Source organism: Panthera tigris, chromosome C2 (assembly GCF_018350195.1).
Source record: "Panthera tigris isolate Pti1 chromosome C2, P.tigris_Pti1_mat1.1, whole genome shotgun sequence".
Taxonomy (NCBI): Eukaryota; Metazoa; Chordata; class Mammalia; order Carnivora; family Felidae; genus Panthera; species Panthera tigris.
Genome location: NC_056668.1, coordinates 90,699,046 through 90,721,715, shown reverse-complemented (window position 1 = coordinate 90,721,715; position 22,670 = coordinate 90,699,046). Strand labels below are relative to the sequence as shown.

Genomic DNA, 22,670 nt, shown 5'->3' with positions numbered 1-22,670 from the left:
TGGTTGGGCCTTTGAGCAAACTGATAAAAGAGATTAACAATTAACAAGAGAAGGGGGATGGGGGAACAGTTGTAATTCTGTAGATTTACATGGGAGTCTCACAAGGAAATGGGACTCCAGGAGACAGATGATTGAGGTTTACACCATTTTAGGCTAAACAATGGAAAGGGGTTGGGGCTCCTGGGAAAGAGAGGCAAGTTATGGGAAAATGAGGGAAGAAAATGCATTGTAAGGAAGGTTGTTTCTCAAGTGGTAAGAGTTGTCTTCGACTTTTACAAATGGAAATTTCCTTTATACATGTAAATTTTCTTTACAAAAGAAGAAATTTATACTCTATTTTTAGGCAGTGAGAGGAGGAAAAGAACTTTTCATGTGTCTGCTGGTTCTCAAGGGCACTTAGCTCAAAATAATCCATATGCCAATGAGACCTATTTTAGAGTGGTATATTTTGGCACTCTTCAAGCACCTCTACCTAATTCTTGAAAGGATAATCTCAAAGATCCATTCTGGTTGCTAACCATGGAATTTCCTCCTCATAGTGATTTAGAAGATTACAGTTTTGATAGTTCTAATCCTTTTTTCTTCATGTATATCTGTGGATATCCATATGTATGGATATGGATAATTTGACCAGATTATTTGTTCTCCTACTGTTGTACTTTTCGTTGACAAGATAAGTATCACATCTATGTAACTACTAAATGTGTGACTTTTACATACCTGGGACTCCAGGTTTTATAGGACAATGCCAACATTCATAATTTTGAATGACTTCATGATTTTTTTTCCAAATTTTCACATGTATCTTCCCTTGAAAAACAGAACTACATAATCACTTTAATAACTGCCCATGACAGATTTAAACTTTAACATTGGTTTCTTCCTCTTGGGTAATTTCTCGGTAGAAACTGCACTCTGAGATAACGGATAACATTTATAACCTTCTCTGTGACCACTCTCTCCTTGAAGTTTGCTTTAGAAATAGAATGTTAGATGGCCCGCCTGGGTGGCTCAGTTAAGCATCCAACTTTGTCTCAGGTCATGATTTCATGGTTCATGGGTTCGAGGCCTGTATCAGGCTCTGAGCTGACAGTTCAGAACCTGGAGCCTGCTTCAGGTTCTATATCTCCTTTTCTCTCTGTCCCTCCCCTGCTCACACTCTGTCTCTCTCTCTCTCTCTCTAAACAGTAAATAAAATTACAAAAAAAAAAAAAAAAAGATAATGTTAGAAACACAAAAAGATTATATGGCTGTAGATGTTGTTTTCTCTTAAGTCATCTAAGTGGTTTAAAAAAATGTGTTATCTCAGTCACTCTCATAGATTTTCTTCCCAATATTCCAAAAGTCTTGTTAATTTTATAATTACTATTCCTTTCACCATTCAGTCAAGTTATTTTGGCTAATGCTACCAATGTTATTTGGTTTTGGTATGAGTGCGGGTATGTATATTTTAAATGAATGCATTCATTATTTTTTTTTCGTCTTTCATTTACTTTAATTATTTTTGGGGAGTTCTCATAAATGTCCTAATCCCTTTTTACCTTCCAGTTCTTAATTATTTTCTCTTGCATATAAACCTAAATGGTTACCCCCATTTCTTTTCACTTTTGAAATTTAATTTGGCATTTTTTTCCTACTGGACTATATTTCATCATCTTCTCTGCCAATCTATGTCTTTCTTTTCTTTGAGATCCCTGAATTCACCCTTTCTGATGATGGTAATTTTATTCATCTTTATAACATTTGTTGAAAGAATAATACGAGGTAGGAACTGTGCTACCAAGCACAGTTACAGGGATATAGTGGTGGGCACAGAAAAGGTCTCTTAACACAACAGCTCCTAAGGACAGAAATAAGCAGTACATACAATACAATATAACGTGATAAGAGCCATGGTGAAAGGAAAATTCCAAGTTGTTAAGAAGCATCTGGGAGCATATAGAGGAAGTCTCAACCAAGATTAGGTTGAAGAAGAATTCCTGCATATGAATTAGTAAAGCAAAGAGGAAGTGATGAGAGGAGAATTTTCCAGACATATGAGGAGCACAAGAGAAAGAGAGTGAATGAGTAAGTGAATGCATGGCATTTTATACGTATTGAAGCTATTTCAGTATAATTGAGTATACATTTATGTTACTTTCTGGGCAGCTACAAGCACTTTTGGGGGTTCTGGTGTTTTTATGTTTTTCCTCTGCCTTAGAATAGGACTTCTTTATTCTACTTTCAATGTAACTTCACACATTCCATAATTCAACTTGTAGATAAGAGGTGCTTTATACTGGTTATTGACTAATTTTAGGTGCCTGGGACAGGTATGTTAATACATTTCCAAGTTGTTATAATGAGGGAGGATTGATATGTGTGTTTCTCCTGTTATGGGGGAAGTCAGAATGTGATGATTATGGTTTTATTGGAAAACATTCAATTTCCAGTTATATTTGGTAAAGTATGTAGCAAAATATATACATTATGCAATTGTAGTAGGCAAAAGACTACTCTATTCTGGAATGAACCACAACTTAGATTTTAATCAGAGGTTTTGTCATTTATCATGAGAGAATGGAGCTTAGACAGTAAATGTTCCAGATCATTTTATAGATGAAGAAACTGAGACCCAGAGAAGTAATGACAAAAATGTAAATTAACTGTGATGAGGATTTTTTTATGTCACGTTTGTTTTTATTGCTAATATTTTTGAGAGTAACTATTCTAGTTGTTTACCTTTCTGTTTACATAACTTATATAATCAATGTTTTCATTAATAAGCTAGCAAACATGGTATACAGATTCTTCTCAAATTGAAAATTAAAGAACCATTAAAGGAGAAGATGTTTGAACCTTGGGCTTTTTTTAAATTAGTCTGAACAAAGCTAAAATTTTTAAGAAATTCTGGAGGGAGAAGTTAGAGATTGTCTTTTGTTCTAGATGCCTTATGGGAGACAGAGCTTAAATAAATTGATTTACTTTTGTGATGTACTTCCTCTCTCACTTTTACAAATGAGTAAAGATAATCTCTGATTTGTTGCTTATCTTTGCTAGAGCTTATTTTTTGTTTGAAGCACAATAGTTTAAATTAATACTCATTCTGTTCCTGGTAAAAAGGCAATGCAAATACCAGTATCCTTTTACAAATGAGGACCTTGAGGCGCTCCAAGATTGGATTGTATCACATTTTAAAGATCTCTCAGTTAATAAGTAGGACAGCTGGCTTCAGGACATAGTGACATCAGTGCTCTACTTGGGCATTCTTTCCACTTGTCAGAGGGAGGAAGGACAAGGGAAGAGAAAGAAGGAAGAAGATGAAAGGAAAAGGAAGAAAAGGAGGGGAGGAGGAAAAATATTGCCTCTATTGTGTTTATCATCTGCCATTCAGTGTTTAGCACATACATTATTGCTTTCAGTCTTCATAAGAACCTTTGGAAATAGATACCATCCCCATTTTACAGTTGAGCAAACTGAGACTCAAAGAAGTTCTAGCCCCCTCTTATAGTTCCACAGCTAGTACTAAAGATACTCCAAAGACTGTCTTTCCACCACTGCACAAAACTGATTCATTCCCATGCTGTTCATTATGTCTCTGTATTTTTTTAAACGAACATTGCAAAAATTCACTTTAATTTTTTTTTTTTTTTTCTATAAGAGAAACAGGTCAGGAGAACTAAAAAACAAACAAAACTCTGGCCCTGCACCATGGTGTGTTGGTAGTATTGACATTCAGGGAAAATGTAAATACGTTTCTAGACTAAAGTGAAAGTAGAGAATTAGAAGTCAATATCAAAACTAAAACAAAGCCACATTTTGTGAAGCACACATTAATAGCAGTACATTGGATCAAAGGATGTGATCTCATTTCATAGTAAAACAGGTCCTGCAAGCCCAGGTAACTCAGGAAGCAGAATGGTAATTATTCACAGAAGAAAGCAGGTAGTATACTGTTACAATACTACAGTAGAAAGTCAGAAGGTCACAAAGCTTGCAGGGTAACTGACACAATTTGAAACTGCTTGGCCCCCTTTAAAAAGAAATAATAAAATGGGAGAGAATGAAGCAAGTTTACCTAACACATCTTTGCAAGGTAAGTGCCAACAGTCTTTGAAATGTTTCCAATCCGAAATTTAAGCAGTTTCTGTTACAAAGTGTTCGTGTGTGTGTGTGTGTGTGTGTGTGTGTGTGTGTACACGTGCACACGCACACATGTGTGTGAGTGTGTGTGTGCATGTGTGTATGCCTGCCTGTGCCCCTGCCGAGTTTCAGGGTGTGCTTTGAGTGTGAGGAAAAGAGGTGGCAAATTTTCTAGTTTCAAAAGAAGCTGGCTGTCTCTTGAGCTCAAAAACTCAACCAACACAGAAACCCAAATTTGGTGGAGAGTAGGAAAAGTCTTATCTTTACTCTCCAATGTAATGCTGGAGAAATGGTGTGACCGACTTGTCGTGCATTTTCATGCTAGATCTTTACCAACATTGACGAATATTGTTTTAATTTTATCTCTTCTTATGGACTTTTTATTTGTAATCAACTTTTGCCATTTCTGGGATTTACCAGCTAAGTGTCTTTGTATTAATATACTAATCTAACCATTTTTTTAAGGTAGAAAACAGGATCTCAAAGGAGAGCCTATCAGTTAGGGAGAGGGGATTTATTTTACAGGTCTTACTTAATCAGATACCTTTGTCCTTTGAAGGGATTGGCTTTGTTGACATTGGCTTGACTGGGCTTCTATGGTTAGCCTTGTTGATAGAAACAATACAAGGTGGCTCACACATTTCACTTTTTTGAGTGAGAAAAGGTCCTTCTTAAAAACAAATAAAAACTTGACATAATGCTTATTTGTTGCTATGATTTCTAGTAGTCTACTGTTGTCTGAATTATTTGTCACCTTTACAAGAGACATTTTGATCAAGATATTTTTTAAATCTACTAATAACATTTTTATTTGTTTAGTTATGTCTTGTGAAGCTACCATCAAGAAATCCCTAAACTACCCAGTTTTCTATTTAGGGCATTTAATTGAACATGACTACATGAAATAAAACATATATGAGAATCAGATGATCATAGACACGCCTGGTCATAAAAGTGTAGTGTTCATTTTCTAAAGTTAAATTACCTTCCAGAATGCCTGTGTTTCTTTTCTTTATTTCCTTTAATCCCTTATCCACTAAATCTGCTCAAGAATCCCAGAATTTTATTGTTATTTCTGTATGTTTCCTAAAAAAACATTCTGTTAAATGCTGCATATATAATGCTATTAACAAGCATTTTTAAAGATGAATTAAAAAAGTCATGTAGTACAGTCTATTGAGGAAAAACAACAAGCTAAAATACTTATTTAGCATAATTCTATGAAATTATTTATTCATTTATTTATATATGTTTTATGGAGAAAATCATATGCACGTGATTATAACGTATACTTTGTCTCTGTAATGTCTTCCCTTGGAAAGATATGTGGGAAGTATTTAGGTTGTTAATGTTGTTCATGTAATAATTATTTTGTGTAAAATATCTTTAACTATTTGGCAACCACGTGAAGAGGCTATTCCAGGCTGTGCAGGTAAATCACCTGTATGTACAGGTGTACCTGCAGGTACATCAGAGATTGCAATAAACTGAGGAGTAACCGGGCTTTGTCTCTCTTTGTGTCAGGATCATGAGTAATATTTACTTCTTATTTTAAAGTTCAAGAATGTGTATAGATTTTCTGTTGTTGTTTTTTTTTTTCTCTTTTCTCTGGCAGTTTTATGTATGTTATGTTTCTGGTAATATGTTCCACTGTAAAAGGGTGAGTATAAATGCATACACACACACACACACACTTTCAGAATGAATAATCAGTATATATCAGGAAAATGCATAAAATTGTAAACAAGAGCTATAATAAATCATTTGAATGTTATGGTTTGAGGTAGAAAATCAAGTACCTTGATTCACAAACCTCCTGTAGCCAAGGAATGCTTGTGAGGTCAGTTCTATCTCGATTTTCCCCTGTGAGCTCTATGAAAGCTTTTCAGTGAGCTTTTGCGTTGTTCTGAGTTGAAATGTTTCCTTGGTAGATCTACAAATAGTTCACATCCATCTTCTTGGAGTATTGAAATGCTTCTACCTTAAAGAAGTTGCATTTGCCATATAATTATTAAGTGAATTTAGTAATCAGGAGAGAGTTAATGATAAGTGAAGGTACTTCAGTTGTTGGCTTTAAATTATTTTTGGATTTTTTTTTTTTGTAATTATAAAGGAAAGTACTCTGGGGATAATTTGCAACTTGATGTGTGTAGAAGTAAGAGATTTTGATAAGTTTAATATCTTATAAAACAAATCAAAATAGATTCTGGAATCTTCATTTATCGAATGCTCTAACATCATTCGGTTTTCTGTGCAATACCTTGTCACAATCTCAGCTTGAGTTTAAAAATTATTGAAGTAAATGAAAAAGGAATTTTGAAATGTTTAATATTGTCTTTGACTTAGCAGTCTTTATAAAAAGATTCTGAAGTTCTCTGAAATAATACTAATTATTGTCAGCTCGGCTTACAGATAATCAGAATAGAAATGAAATTTCTATCAGAATACAAATTTAATAGAAATGACTGTATTCAAATTAATGTCATTGTGCATTAAACATATGGATGATTTAATTTTTTTGGTTATGAAGATAATAAGTAATAGTAGATTATCCTTAGAATTCCATCATGTGCTTTGAATAGTGGTTTTCTAATGCCGTGTGGCTAGACTGTGACCATGTCTACTCACAACTTGGAGGGCTAGCCATAGACATTGTCAAAGATTATTCATTTTAGTGCTATTTCCTGTAGGTTTTACACCCTGGTAGCCAGGTAAGGGTACACTTTACAACCTGTAAGCTATCAGCAGCTATGGTATTAGGAACCTATTTTTTCCCAAATGAAAGTGAAGTTGTTCCAAGGTTATCTTCAGCTTCATGTGAACAGATCTCAATTATTTTTTTTCCAACATAAAAAACAATCTCTTCATTTCAGTCCCAATGAAAAGTAACCCTACAGAGAATAATGTAAAATTTTATATGAGAAGGCTCATAATATTCTCAAGATTCATAAAATAGAATTATTTAGGATAGGATAAAATGCTAGATTTCTTTCTTCTTATTTTTGAAAATATAAATAAGATATAATATGGCAACAGGAATGGGAGCAAATGCTTTTCGAGCATTGTATTTGCTGAGGAAAGGAAGCAACATTCCCTTGTGTAATACCTGCAGACTCACATGTCCCACTGAGTAGCACGTGGTAAATCTGTGATAGTAGTGAAAGGCCATGACTGGAAGGACAGGAGGGTGACGACTTCCTCCTAGGCAGGCAGCTCCCTGGAAAATTCCTTAGGCTAAGATTTTTCCAGAGGCTACCCTTGGACATAAAAATGCCCCTTACCTGTATTCCCTGTCAGGAAGGACATGCATTTTCTATTACAGGGTTATTAGCAACAGGCAGAGCAGACCCTAGTAGGAATTGTAAGAGAGGGAAAGAATCTGTCACTATCCAGCTGTGTCCCTTATCCGATGAGTCCCCCCTCCCTCAGAAACTCAGTCCACATGAGCTTTTTCCATTTTATTTCCCTCCTATTCCTCCTTGGTCAAAGCATGTCTAAGGCCACCTGCCTCTTTGTGAAGGATATGATATACAAATTCATTTTTGGAATTATTTAAATAAAAGGTATCTCTGAGTTCAAGGCTGAGACAATCTTGAGAGAGATTTCTTTGAGTGGGGGTCTCCCCTGGACTGTCCAACACACACTTGTAACTCTGGAAGTCTACTTACATGTTTTTGAGCATCTTCTAATTATAGCTTCCCTTCCTACACCAGTTCTTAGTTTTCTAGATCTAGAAAACCGCTATTCTACAGGCCACAAAAGACTAGAGCTATGGGGAAAAATGTTTCAAAGTCCAGAAGAGTTGACTAGACCCTGTGAAATCCAAGGCCAGTTCTAAAGAACAATCAGCAGAAAAGAGAGGACTTTTCAGCAAGCCACTGAAGGAGAATTTGGCCATCAGAGTTAGGGGAGAAAAAAATTTGTAGAATATTAACATTTTCAAGGTACCAGGGAGCTTAAAGGGCCTCAAGTCCAATATTGTTACGTTGTAGAGTTAGCAAACAGATCCTATGAAGGCAAGAAAATTACCCTTGCTATCTCAGAAGCAGTTGCCAGAACCCAGGTCTCCACTCTTGCTGCCCAGAGCCTATAATTTAATAGAGGAATTTGGCACATTACATTCTGGAGGCATTTACTTTCCTATTTCAAAAGGGGATATCAGGGTTATGAATGCTTTCAATATTGACACCTTTTAGAAAGGTGTCTATAGTTATGGCCCAGAAAGAATTGTCCAGTATTCAGTCATGTTATTATGAGACTGGTCCATCCAGGCTTGGAATTTTTCTGGACTCCATTAAAGTTACACTGGTTTTTAAGACATTTACTTGACTTTCACCACAGCCCAGAGGCATCAGCATGAAAGTCCAGACACACATGCATTGAATGTATCATGTTTCTTACGATTCAGACAGTTTTTTAGAAATTATACATATTCTACTGAGCTATGAAAAGAAGAAAAATATCTAGGCAAGAAGGTGCCTTAGTGTCTGTGCTTCTAAATTGCAGCCGGAGGGCAGCAGTACTGTGTACCCTGACCTGTTATACTGGTTTGGTGTGCATGTTTACCTTCTGTGGTGGAAAAAGTATCTCTGCATTCATCATCGTAAACCATGCCTGTGAGTGCCTTGAAATCTTTCTAAAACCCCAAAGAGGACTAACCAGTTTAGGACTGCTCCTTCCCAGTCTACAGAACTTTCACAGCATTTTTAAGCAGGAAAAGTGTAAGAAGCTGTTGTTTAACCTGTGTTCCAGAAGGAAGGCTTTCACTAGCTCTAATTGATAGGTTGGAACACTTGAAGACCTGAGACATTTTGGAGTTGAAATTTACATATTAAGGCAACAGGGCGTTTTGGAGTTGGAACTCCCAGAAGCTCTGCTGAAGAGACCTTATTTTCTAAGGATAAATTTGAGCACATTTGGAGCAAGTAAAATTGCAGAAAATGTCAAGGCATGAAATCCCAGGTGAGTCTGACCTAAATGGGTTAGGCAAGGGTGCCTGGGAAGATGGCTGGGGGATTTTTCCCAGAGAGAGAATCCCTGGAGGAGGCAATGAGATTAGAAGATGAACTCTGAAATAATGTGTAAGAAACAGTTAATGAAAGCAGCATAACTGAGCTGAGGAGCACTTTTTTTCTTGTCTTTCTAAATGGATATAAGATCTTTGCTTTACTAGAAATAAAACAGCAAGCAATGTACTTGAATGGAACATTAGATAAAGGTGGTTAAAAACATGTACTCAGTTAAAACCTGCTGCTGGGGGAAAGGCCAATTCTCAAACACTTTGAAATTTAGAGTTTGTTCCTGGACTTTTAAATGTTCTGAAAAGCACGGTTTAAGCTCCTTTGATTTAAATGATATTTTATGGCACTGCAATTATTTTAAAGGGAAACATTTTAAGTTTCAATTAAAGTCACTATAAAATCTTCTTGAAAAGCAGGTGACACATACCTACAGGATGACTTGATTGTTTAAACATTATTATTAATAACGCAATGAAAATTTTTCCATATATTTAAAAGGTTGGATCTGTCTTTACATCTGTTCCTTTTCTTAAAGAAATAAAACAAAGGGTGCAAGTAATGATCTGATGATTGTACATGTATAAACACCTTATAATTATTACGTTGTATGCCTATTTTCTAGCTTTGGAAAGAGTTAAAACGAATTTGGCTAATTGAGTAGGACAGTAAGCCAGCCTTTTTTTGTATCACAGTTTTTGGGGAGAGGATTAACCAAGCACATACTTGACTTATTATTGCAAGGTATTACACTTGATACATGAGAGAAGAAGAAAAAAATGGGTGACTGACAAGATTGCAAAGAAAACGTGATTAGGATGAAAGCCCTTAAAGGGGTATTGAACTTCAGTTCGATCCCTCCAGCTTCTAATCTCTCTTCAGGAAAAGTATGTGCAAATAGTTTTATTTGCCAGGGCTATTTTGTTGCTTTATTGATAGATGTTTAACCATCTCCATAGTTGAACACTTGAGAAGGTGCATTCAGAAATACCTGTATAGGGATGTCTGACTGGCTTAGTTGGTACAGCATGTGACTCTTGATCTTGGGGTCATGAGTTCGAGCCCCACATTGGGCATAGAGCTCACTTTAAGATGCCTTTATAATTTATTGAAATACAATTCACCTGCCCTCTTTAAACCCCTGGTCACTGTAGTGCAAGCTGTCTAGTGTGTACTTAAAAACAAAAAAAACAAAAAACACAAAACAACAATAACAACAACAAAAATGTGACTTAGAGTATAGTACAAAATCCCATCTACTAAAAAATCCCAAAAGAGAAATATTTTGAAAAGTCAACTTCTGAACTTAATGTAATTCATGTAAATAAGCAAAAGATGTGCGTGTACACCTGTTAAACAATACAATCAACTTCGGTGTGTGACTTCAGACCTTGGTAAATGATTCATTTCTGAGAATTAAAGTCTTGAAACCATCCCATCTCTGTGATTCTCTTGGCTTTTCAAAAGTAAGTTCTTTTGCAAACAAAGTGTGAGAAGCAGAGAGAGCTGCTTTCCTCTTTGTTTATGGACCTTTAATGCAATCACAGACAAGTCCTATCTTCCTTTACACTACCGATAAATCTTGAAAAAAATTTTCATCACATCAATATTTTGTTGGTGGCCAATTTCAGAGATGGGAAAAATATATTTTGCCACAAAAGGGGCAAAGTTGCTTCCACTCTTGCCAATTTTTTGTTATTGTTATAATCACAGACAGCTATCTAAGAATTTATAGGGAAACCTAAGAATTTATAGTGAGTTTCATAGAGAAGATATGATGTAAACTGGCTCTGGCAGGTTTGGTAAAGTAGAATATATGGTCAGAAGGAAGAAGGTCTTCCCTGGCAAAATAAACAAAGACAAGGCATAGAAATTATATCCATCCATTTATTTACATGCGTGATTCTCCTCTTATTGGAAACAAAAGAATTTTCAAAACATTAATATTTTGAAATAGGCTACAAATAAGTAAGCATAACTAACCTTATGAAAAAAATAAGGTTAAAATAACAATTGAAATTTTGTATACAAAATATGTGGCAGAACATTCTATACAGCTACCAAACAGGTTACAAATTTGTTTTCAAGCTTCCTAGCAGACAAAAGAAAGTAAGAAATTGGTTTTAAGATTTATGGTGTTCAAATGATATAAACACATATCACTTATTCAAGGGATGCGTTGAGATGGTGGCAGACATCAGAGTAATTTCTATAGGTGTCAGGGGGCAGGCCTAGCTAGAAGAGAGGGGTTTTATTAGGCAATACTGAGAAATAAAGTTAAGAGTTATAGAGACAGGGGCACCTGGGTGGCTCAGTTGGTTCAGCATCTGACTCTTGATCTCAGCTCAGGTCATGATCTCATGGTTTGTGATCTCTGTCTCTCTCAAGATAAATAGATAAACCTAAAAAAAATAAATAAAACATTATTATTTTCTTTTTGTTCATCCAAATTCCTATTTATTCATATCAAAATTAGAAACTTAAGGCAATATCATTACCTCAGTGCACTTGAGGTTTATAAAATCTTTAAAGAGGGTTTATAATGCTACATAAATATTATTAACACCAGTGTGCTCTCCTCTATTCTTAATCTGTGTTTGTACACCACCTACTCCCCACTCCCCAACCAGATCTGCCACAGATTTGAATGTACTGATTCCTTTAGTTAACCAAAGTAAACATAAAATACCTATATAAAATCCAGTAAAAACTGCAGGGGAGACACTTAAGTAATACCATATGCTTATGTATATATATATGTATTTATACTTATATATATTATGCATATAAGCATAATAATGCTATGCTTATATGCAAGCAGGGGAGGGGCAGAGAGAGGGAGAGAAAGAATCCCAGAGCACAGAGCCAGGGACAGGGTATGAATCCAGGAAACCATGAGATCCTGACCTGAGCTGAAACCAAGAGTCTGTCACTCAATCGACAGAGCCACCCAAGCGTCCCAATAATGTTTTTATTCTTAGGGCTGTGTTCTCATAAGTTGTGGGTTCATATTTTATATTCTTTTCAGTTTACCATTTGCTTTCTGTGGATTTCTTTTAGGCATTATTTTTTTTCTGGATTAGCAAATATAATATTGTTTATATTTCTAGGAATTTGTAATTACTAAATTATTTTTATTGAAATAGTCTTATGTGATTTGATAACATAACCCACAATAAGATTGGTATTTAGTTAATAAAATGTTCTGGAAAAGTAGTCTTCACATGAAATTTGCATTTACTTATGTTGATTAGATGGTAAATAATTTGTCTTTATAATCACATAAATATAAAGGGGAAAAGAACTAGAATTTATTGGGTGCAAAATCAAGGCAGAGATTTACTAAGCAGATTATTTGAATCTCACAACAGTTTTGGACTTTTCTTTCTCCAACAAACACACCAAACTGAGACCTCTAAGACTCTGTGTATTGGTAGTTCAGGCTAAACTTCCTATGTTTGTTTCTTCCTGTCATTCAGTTATCAGATCAAATGTCATCTCAGTGGTATCTTTTCTATTCTCTCAAACTAGAACAGCCATTCTATCTTAATGGCTGATTTTAATTATTTTCATAGCTCATTGTGAGCCATTTTCTTTTCTCTTTCCTTCTTTCTCTTTGTTTGTTTCTTTCTTTCTTTCTTTCTTTCTTTCTTTCTTTCTTTCTTTCTTTCTTTCTTTTGTGTGTGTGTGTATTTTTGTATTGCCTATTTCTTGGCAATACTATGTTTTGTCTCTGAGATGAAAGATCATGGCTGACTTGTTTATTTCTGTATTTCTAGTGCCTGGAGCGACAGCTAACATATAATACTGTATTTCAATAAGTATACATTTAATATGCTCAGAAAAAAGAAGATAAAATTCATACTGTTACTTCTGTGTATCTATCTATGCAATTTACATTTATTCTAACATGAAAATTAGTTGAGCATAAAGTAGCAGTCACTTAACATGGTAAATGCAAAATGAAATAAATCAAGACTTAACTAAAAAAAGGCAAATAAAAAAGTCTTAAAATGGACAGAGACATGTTTCTAGAAGAAGAATAATTAACACAGAGTCTATTCTAGGAGATTGGGAGCAGTGTGTTGTCATTCAGTGCTAAAGCACTGGTTCCTTCTCATTTCCTCTAGTTCTGTAACTTGGGTTGGAGTTACCTAGGTGAGCTCTTGAAGAATTTCAGTATGAAATATTGGTTGTGGTGGTAGGGGAAAACATGTATTGCGTGTATACTGTGTGCCAGAGGCTGTTGTGAGTGTCTACATATTTAAGATTTACAACCACCCAATGAGAATTATATGCTCAAATGTAAATAATCGTATGACTATATCTTTGTTACAGAAAGAAAGCTGCCTTCTTGCTCAATTTCAAATTCATCTTCATCATTGTCCCTCATCACACAGTAATGGAAAACTGAGTTCATGTCATAATGGTGGGATTTGACAAAAATAAAATGCATTGGAGTGATACTTGAGGTAAAATTGGTGTTTGCTTTATTGAGCGCACAAGAAGGAAGAGCCTGTGGAAAACTAAATTTCTGGCTTAGGTGGCAGAGAGGATCATCCTGTTAGCTGATGTAGGGAATGTAGGACAGGGAACAGTTTAGGAAGAGAAATAGGAGATTGTTTTAAGGAAAATGGCTTCAGGGGCGCCTGGATGACTCAGTCAGTTAAGCATCCAACTTCAGCTCTGGTCATGATCTCATTGTTTGTTGGCTCAAGCCCTGCCTAGGGCTCTGTGCTGACAGCTCAGAGCCTGGAGTCTGCTTCAGATTCTGTGTCTCCCTCTCTCTTTGCCCCTCCCCTGCTCATGCTCTGTCTTTCTCTGTCTCTCAAAAATGAATAAATGTTTAAAAATTAAAAAAAAAAAAAAAAAGAAAATGGCTTCAAGCTACAAGTGTTATATATTGATGAAAGTGTTCAGGACTTAAGTTGCAAAAATGGCAGTAGACCTTGGGAGAGAAAACTAGGATGGAATTAAAGAGTTGGAAATTACTAAAACTTAAGTCATAGATGCCACTGTGAGTAGGTGAGATTATACAAAAAAATGGATGTTTAAGTAAGAAGGAAAGATGGGTGATAAAAAACAGTAACCTCTGAAATCTGAGCAGAAATGAAAGAAACAGAGATGGAGTCATGGGACAAAAAGAAGATACAGATGACAGTGTTTTCAGGGAAGTGCATTGTGGGGACTACCCTGTAAAATAGTGAAAAATATCAAACATCAGAATAGTCACAGGGTGATTCAAATTCAGAATTAAGGTGGGGTATGAGGAAGAAACAATTGGAGAATTATCAAGCATGAGGTAAAAAGAAAAGACGAACTCACAAAGTCAGCCTGTAGGAGCTGGAAGGAGATTGTGCTGTGGGAAAGGGGCATGATTGAGCTGGGGCGTGGGAGAAGAGTGGGGAAGAGTGAACGAAGGATGTAGTTCCATTGCAACAGTTCTATGAATAGATATCATTTTCACTTTTCACAAATGAGGAAGCAGTGTCGGGGGAGAAGGTGAAGGGGCTAAAATAAGGGTGTGTCTGATGAAGATGAGGACTTGGTCTTTTTAGAGTAACTTTAAAGAGCAGGAGGGCAACTTTCTACACAGAAGACTAAGAAGACAGATCTGCTGAGTTATAGAGTGGAGTGGGTGATGGAGCTTATGCCAAATGGACTGCATCTTTGCAATAAAGGATGAGTTCATCCAGCAGTTAGGGTGGGGCTGTGTGTGGGGTATTGATTCCATGAAAGAAAAATAAAAAGTCTGGCTAGAGAGGCTGGGAGATAGTGTCAGTGAATATGGGAATGCAACAGGGAAAAAAAAAAATGCTGGCTGATTATTAAGCCAGTTTTCATAGAGAACTGAGTGTGTGTTATTGGCTTGTCTGCAGAATTAGAGATTGTTATTCTGGAAGATTTACACTTTAAAACATGTAGCACCACCCAGTAAGCCTACTCCAGCTATTGTTTTCAGATTGCATGCCCCTGGACTATAGCAGAACTAGAAGGAGTACATGTTATTACAAAATCATCCAGCTTTTTAAAAACAACGGAATACCCAGGCTTCACTGCCAATAAGCTTTTATAGTGGTATCTTCTCATCTGTGTAACACTTGGAAACTGCCTATATGTAATACTGGCCTTATAGCATGAAATGTAGCAGACCTTTGAGACTATAGGGATTATAGGGACACACTTCCATTTGACTCTGTTTGAAGAAAGCAAAATAAGGTTGGGTCAGTTTTTATCCACTCAAAATTTTTAAGATGCTTACAAATAGAGTTTGTATAATTATGTTATTAACATTGATAATAATGAAAAGGGCAAGTAATGCACTTGGACATTTAGTAAATACCAACGAGAGACTAAGCTATGATTTAAATCTAGGATATATCTGACTTCATTGTTTCTTAATCACCACATTCCCCATTCCCAGGTGTACCATTTTAAAAGAGCCACCTTTGGGGCACCTGGGTGGCTCAGTTGGTTAAACATCCCACTTCAGCTCAGGTCATGATCTCGCTGTTTGTGAGTTTGACCCCCGCATCAGGCTCTGTGCTGACAGTTCACAGCCTGGAGCCTGCTTCGGATTCTGTGTCTCCTCCTCTCTCTGCCCCTCCCACGCTCATGCTCTGTCTCTCTCTGTCTCTCAATAATAAATAAACGTTAAAAAAAATTTAAAGAGCTACCTTTAAAAACAAACAAAACAAAAACACAGGACTGCCCAAGGAATGTTTCAAATTGTTGCCATTTATATCCATATACAAAAGTTAGTGACTCTTAATTTCTATTACTGGAAAAAATATTTTATTCCCAGTCCATTCTATAACTGATATATCTGTTTTTCTATAGGTACTATATTCTGCACAAACTCACTTAACCTCATGTATACAAATAGTGTTTTTCTTTGGGTACATCCTGATTCTTCTTGTCCTACCTACCCACACATCCTTATGATATTTCCATCATACCTGCATTCCTGGCACTTTTATTGAAGGTGATAAAGCTCTGAAGAAGTAGTTTGAAGTAAATGGATTCTACTAAATTCAAGAATGTTTTGACCATTAACCTTCAGTTTGAAGCTTTAGGTGACCACAGACTGGTATAAAGGAATATAGATTTACCTCTACAAAATACACCTTAAAGAGGTTTTTAAACAATTGATGCTTTGCTGATGCAATGGATATTTCCTCTTCAGTGTTTTTAACTTAACAAATTACATGTAAAAGCCATAAACTCCTTTATATTATCCATAAACATAATAAAAAATGTTACACCACATAACTTTGACTCAGTCAATAATTCTAGGCTTAGCCTTAGGGTTTAAAGAGAAAATTATTCCTGTTATACATTTTAATTATGCCATAAACTTTGGGAAATAGCTATTGATCTTCAGCATCTGACATCAGAAAGTTGTTTCTTTCTTGTTCTGTAGCCAGTGAAAGTATGACATACAGACTAAAAGTGAAGAATTCCAGAGGAATCAAAGGTAATACATTCACAATAAAGGATGTTTTTAGTTGCATTTGGGTCACTTAAATGTTAAGAGATGTAAAGATCTCTGAACAACTTTCTGCTGGAAACTGGAGGCACACATGTGAGTTAAGAAATATATTACTTTGTTTTAAGAAAAAGTTATTCTCTAGTGGTACTCTTGATTATCTCTAATATTTTAATACAAAAATAGGAGGGCTTAATTAGGAACTTAAAAAAGTATGTTTAACATTTTCCAAACTTACATAGAGTGATGAATGTTGCAATTACCATTTTAGAAGTAATCATTTCATCATTTTTTGTCCTTGAATCAGTAAAATAGGTAAAAAGTTCCATTCTGTTAAAATTAAACAGACATCTAACATTGATGATGATGATGATGATGATGATGATGATAGTTACTATATGTTGAACTTTTATTAGGGGATGGACATCTTTAAACACATTAACTAAATGGCCAGATTTAAGCTTCACATCCACCATGTGAGAATGGGTCTCATTTTCTCCATTTTACAGAAGGGTCAGAGAGATTATGAAAGTCTCCGGAGTATATAGGAACTAGGTGGTAGGGTTGGGATTCAAACCCAAGTCTGTAGGACTCATGTAATGATGGTTTTGGTTAGATATAGGCTTCTTAAGTTGTTATTTTCAGCAAGTTGGAAATTCTTTCAAGTTTAAAACATTTAATGTAAGATTTGTATTTAAATTTAAACATACCAAATTTAGTATTAGGCATTTGTTCATTCAACAAATATTTACAGACATACGATTATATGCCAGATACAGTGTTAAGAGCTTTTGAAGCTAAATTCAATGAGTTGTGGACCACAGTATCTTATAGTCTTTTTTTTTTGTGTGTGTGTGTGTGTGTGTAAGTGTGTGTGTGTAACTGTCACCATCACTCTGTCTATATCTCTATATCTATACAGATATATAGATAGAATCACACACAGAGTAGACTATATACTATATAGATATTGGTAATAGACTATATAGATACAGTATATCTATATCTATCTATCTATCTATCTATCTATCTATCTATCTATCTATTGCTTATGGAGCTTCAGAACTCTCTGATAACATTGTAGAATTACTCCCTCTTGAACTTTGTAATCTAATTAAAGGTATGGTCATTTGCTCAGATACTGTGATGCCTTGTGTGGTCAGTTTGGGGGCCTTGGTATCTTTATAACCCCAGCTATTAAGATACTATTTTAAGAACATCAGCAGGGAGTCTATATTGACTTTTCTTGCCACAGGGCACCCCCTACCTTCTCACAGTAGGAACTAATGAGTAGTAATCTTCAGCCATTTCTTCCCTACCCTTTTCTTCCTAACCCACAGTGTAATTAAATCCCTTGGTAAAAGACTCTGTAAAGCATTCCATGTACATAATGCCCTTAATAGTGGCTCTGGATGCAATGGTTTGCACAAATCAATTTCATTTAGCTTTATTTAAAAAAACCTACAACTCAAAATATAATTTTTAAAATACAGAAGTCTATTCCTTTATTAAAAAAGTGCAATTTTCTCAAAAGTATGCTTTAATTTGGAGGCTGTTTTTTTAGCTTCCACTAAAATTTTTGCACATATGGGGGTATAATCTTGTAGGGATATGTTATAGACAGTTAATTTTTAGACATGTCATGTGTAAGCAAAATTTTGAAACCCAAATTTATTTAAAATTTTTTTTTTTTTTTAGAAAGAGAGCAAGAGAGTGCAGGAGCAGGGGAGGGGGCAGACAGAGAGAAAGAGAGAGAGAGAGAGAGAGAGAGAGAGAATCCCAAGCAGGCTCCACCCTCAGTGTGGAACCGGACATGGGGCTCCATTCCACCACCCTGGGATCATGATCTGAGCAACATCAAGAATTGAATGCCCAGCCAACTGAGCCACCCAGGTGCCCCAGAAACCCAAATTTATTTTTTGTTTAATCTTAACATCGAAGAGAAACCAATGATAGGTGTAGATTGTCTCTCATCCGCATTATAACTTTCTCCAAGGGTATACATTGAGAATTATGTGAAATAAAGTGCCTTAGTCAGTTTAGTGCCTTTGATCAAACATTAGTCATGAGATTTAGGCATTTTATAAAGTTCATGTTTGTAAAGGGAGGTATGGAAATGCTACTATATGCAAGGTACTAATCCTGGCAATATTATTTAAGTTACCTGATTTTATTCTCACAACAGTATCTAAAGCAATTATCAGTTTTTAAGTTACCATATGTACACAAGTCTTCATGCCTGAAACCAAATAAATGGAAGGAGGGAAGTTTAAGCAAAAAAGGTGATACCTGATTCCTACTTAAATGAAGGATTCCACTGTCAAATAAATGGACAGATTACTTCAGGGATGAGAAACCATTTGTACAAAGCATTGTGGCCTGACTACTGTCTTTGGAAAATTCCAGTTGTTCGTTCATAGTATGTTCCCAGTAAACATCAGCTACTGCAGTTCTGACTTTGTTTTTCTGAGCTGACGTAAAACATGTTTCCAGTCCACTGATTACCAGTGAGTTTTAAGGCTAGCTAAATTTTAAACAGAGTGGATGGTTGTATGCTGTTTTTACTGCAGCTCAGAACATGTATGCCTGTATAGTCTAGGCTTTGTGCCCATTCACCAGATTGCACGGGAGCATATGTGCACATGTCAAAGATGTTAACCACAGTTTAGGTGAGCAGCTTTTATGGAAAACACCAGATTTCCTTCACAAATTTGCTCTTATATGAGAACAGAGTGTCATTGCCTCCTGACCAGTCTCCCCTACTGATACTGAATGTGCCACGTTAAAATACTTGCATAGTGGACAAGAAGGCAGCATGGGGATTTCCTGGCTATCTTTCCTGCCAAATTGACTGGTTGCATTGCAGCAGGTGCACAGCAAAGCAGTTAAGAAGGTGCAGGTTGACAGAACGTGTGTGCTATGACTGCAGGCATTGTATGTGAATGACACGTCATGGCAAGTGTTGGCCTCAAGAGATTAGGCCCAGGGTTCTGGGGTGTAAGGACAATCTATATGCATATAAAAGCATCACTGAGTTGGTGAGCACTCAAGAAAAAATAACTTGACTGGGAGTCTACATAAACGAAGTACATTGCAATTCAATATATTTTTTGCTACTTAAATATTTTACAAATGTCCTATTTATATGAGTAGAGGCCATAAACATCTGTCTTGGGAGATGTGATTTTTTGACTACTGAACAACTCACTCAGCTGCAGGGGGACAGAGAGCCTGGTTTGTTAAAATTCATGATTGGGAAAAAATCCAACATCATGCAATTCATTTTAAGAACACATTTAGCCCTTGGTATCAGTCTCTCCACTTCTACGATGCCTGACATCTTATAGGTAACAACATAATAAACTTAATACAAGCTTCATTAATTGCTCACTACTTTTTAGAAATATTCAAAAAATGCAAGTAAAAAAGTAGGTTTTAGATGATAAAATAATCATTCACTGTGTAAACACACACAAACATTTGCATAGAGATTTTCACAGAGCTATGGATTTCTCAAAATCTTTCCATGACCACTAGTTGACAGACCCCAGGATTAAGGACTTATATTTAATATATGTAAATTAAGGATCTAATATATATATTTACATATACATTTTTTAAGAGACAGGGAAATATATTTTATGAGGAATTCATAATCCAAACAGAATTAAGATGATTTCTAAAGTCTTTTCTGTATCAAAAATTGTGTAATTCACTTGATGTCCTAATACATTCATGTTAAGACTTATTAACCTTTCCCCCGAGAAACAAAAATACATACTATTTTCTAAAAAAAGAATTCCGGGGGTGCTTGAGTGGCTCAGTTGGTTAAGTGTCCAACTCTTGATCTTGCATCTGGCTCTGTGATGAGAGCATAGAACCTGCTTGGGATTCTCTGTCTCCATCTTTCTCTGCCCTTCCCCTGCTCATGCATGCACTCTTCTTTCTCAAAATAAAGAAACTTTAAAAAAAATTCTGTGTCCCTTAATTGTGACTAAAATAAACTAAACTATGCAGTATAAAAATGCAATGCAAAGAATTTTCTGCACTCTTTGATCAGCATTTAAAAGCAATCTCAAAATGAAGTAACATTGCCAGTGTGGATTAAATTAGAGTGTTATTTGCCTATTTTTTTTTTTTAATTTCAAATGGACCATTAAAACTGAATGTGAACGTGCTATCTATAGAGATGAATGCTTAGGAGAGATAAAAAATACTTTTAAGGTGCTCATATTAATACTTTAATTTTTTAAGTTGTGGTTACTAATCCCCTTAAAAATGGATTAAAGTAAAATACTGTGATCTTTTGGAAAAAATAAAATGTATTTTTTGAGACTTACATACTAATATTTCAACCAGATTTATTTCCATCATATATGTTGTAACATATAACATATATTTATTTTAGTATAATCAGATATCAATAGCATACATAATCTTGGACATCAGCAGAATGATACATTTTACACAAAAATATAAGAATCTCACCTCTTTATCATGGTATGTGCAAAAGTAGGGAAGGATACTGAATAGGGTTTTTGTGCTTATTCTAAGACACCATCAGAGGGGTGCCTGGATGGTTAAAAGTCCGAGTTTGGCTCAGGTCATGATCTCAGGGTTTGTGAGTTTGAGCCCCACGTCGGGCTCTGTGCTGACAGCTCAGAGCCTGAAGCCTGCTTTGGATTCTGTCTCTCCCTCTCTCTGCCCCTCCCCTGCTCATGCTCTGTCTCGCTCTGTCTCAATAATAAACATTAAAAAATTAAAAAAAAAGACTCCATCAGAATAAAACAATGAGAGAGACAAGACCCATGAAAACAGTTGTGGAGTAGTTGAAGTTCTTGTTTTTGTTTTTACTCTTCAACTTATTGCTACATTTCCTTTTACGGTTTATCATCCTTTAGCCTATTTCCTTTCTGTCCCTTCCATCATATAACCTTCTTATGTAACTTTAGCATAAAATGATCGAATAAAATTCTTCACAATCAATTGATATATTTTTAATGGTGGAATTTCAAGCATAAGTGGGTAATAGGTATTTGTGTGATTATATCTGTTCTGTATTCTTCAAAAATATCACATAGATGACATCTGTTGAGATTTTAAAGTTAAAGTCTTATTCTACCCACTTCCTCAATTTTCCCTCATTTACTGTGTCAGGAATTGGCTGGAAATCATTATAGCTAAATAAGTTCTATTGACTATGTTAATTATTTTTTTATCTTCTTCTGTTCTATTGTATTTTAGCCATGTTTTGTAGGATGGCCTGAAGGGAGGTATTTTCGACTGGGGTCTTAGTTGTATGTTGTCTTAGCTCAGGCTGCTATAAAGGAATGCCATAGGCCGAGTGTCTTAAATCCCAGAAAGCTGTTTTTCACAGTTTTGGAGACTAGGAAATCCAAAATCAAGGCAACTGCAGATTCCTTTCCTGGTGAGAACCCTCTTCCTGACTTCCAGATGGCTGCCTTCTCTTATGTCCTCCCATGGCAGAAAGGGAAAGATCAATCTTGTCTCTCTTCCTCTTCCTGTAGGGACACTAATCAAATCAAGGGGCCCTACCCTTATGACCTCAGCTAAACCTAATTACTTCTCAAAAGTCCCACCCCCAAATGCCATCATACTAGAGGTTTGGGCTTTGGCATATGAATTTTGGGAAGACACAAACATTCAGTCCATAACTTGTGCCATTCCAACAAGTGACTTAGACTCTTGAGTTCTCTTTTCATATATTTTGCATCTATGCAAACATTCCTTTCCCTTCTTTCTCCATCAAACTTTGTATCTTGGCAATTCAGTACAACAGTTAGCAAACTTACGAAGTTTATCAATGTGTTCTTAGAGCTAAATTAAATCGCTCTCCAGTTATCTGAAATCGAGGCCTCCTTTTGTGAATCAGCATATTGAGTAAATAAAGATTTCCTCAGTCTGTGCTCAGTTCTCAATTCTACCGATATTTGGCATCTGGAAACAGCCCCCACACACCACCCCCAAAACAAACAAACAAAAAATACCAAACCCAACAGCAAAATAAAAACATCATTTTG

General features: G+C 35.7%; 1 protein-coding gene across 18 annotated transcripts in view; it reads left to right on the top strand.

The window, feature by feature from the left end:
- Window positions 1–22,670, top strand: part of NAALADL2 (N-acetylated alpha-linked acidic dipeptidase like 2) — a 1,331,477-nt gene that overhangs the window by 417,347 nt on the left and 891,460 nt on the right. The window contains exon 1 of one of the 18 annotated variants that reach the window (XM_042998912.1): window positions 16,534–16,617. The exons of the other annotated variants lie outside the window; for them this stretch is intronic. Coding sequence (XP_042854846.1) covers window positions 16,575–16,617 — 43 coding nt within the window. The 5' untranslated portion in view covers window positions 16,534–16,574. Of the gene's footprint in view, window positions 1–16,533; window positions 16,618–22,670 lie in introns of those variants that run through there. 18 annotated transcript variants of the gene reach the window in all.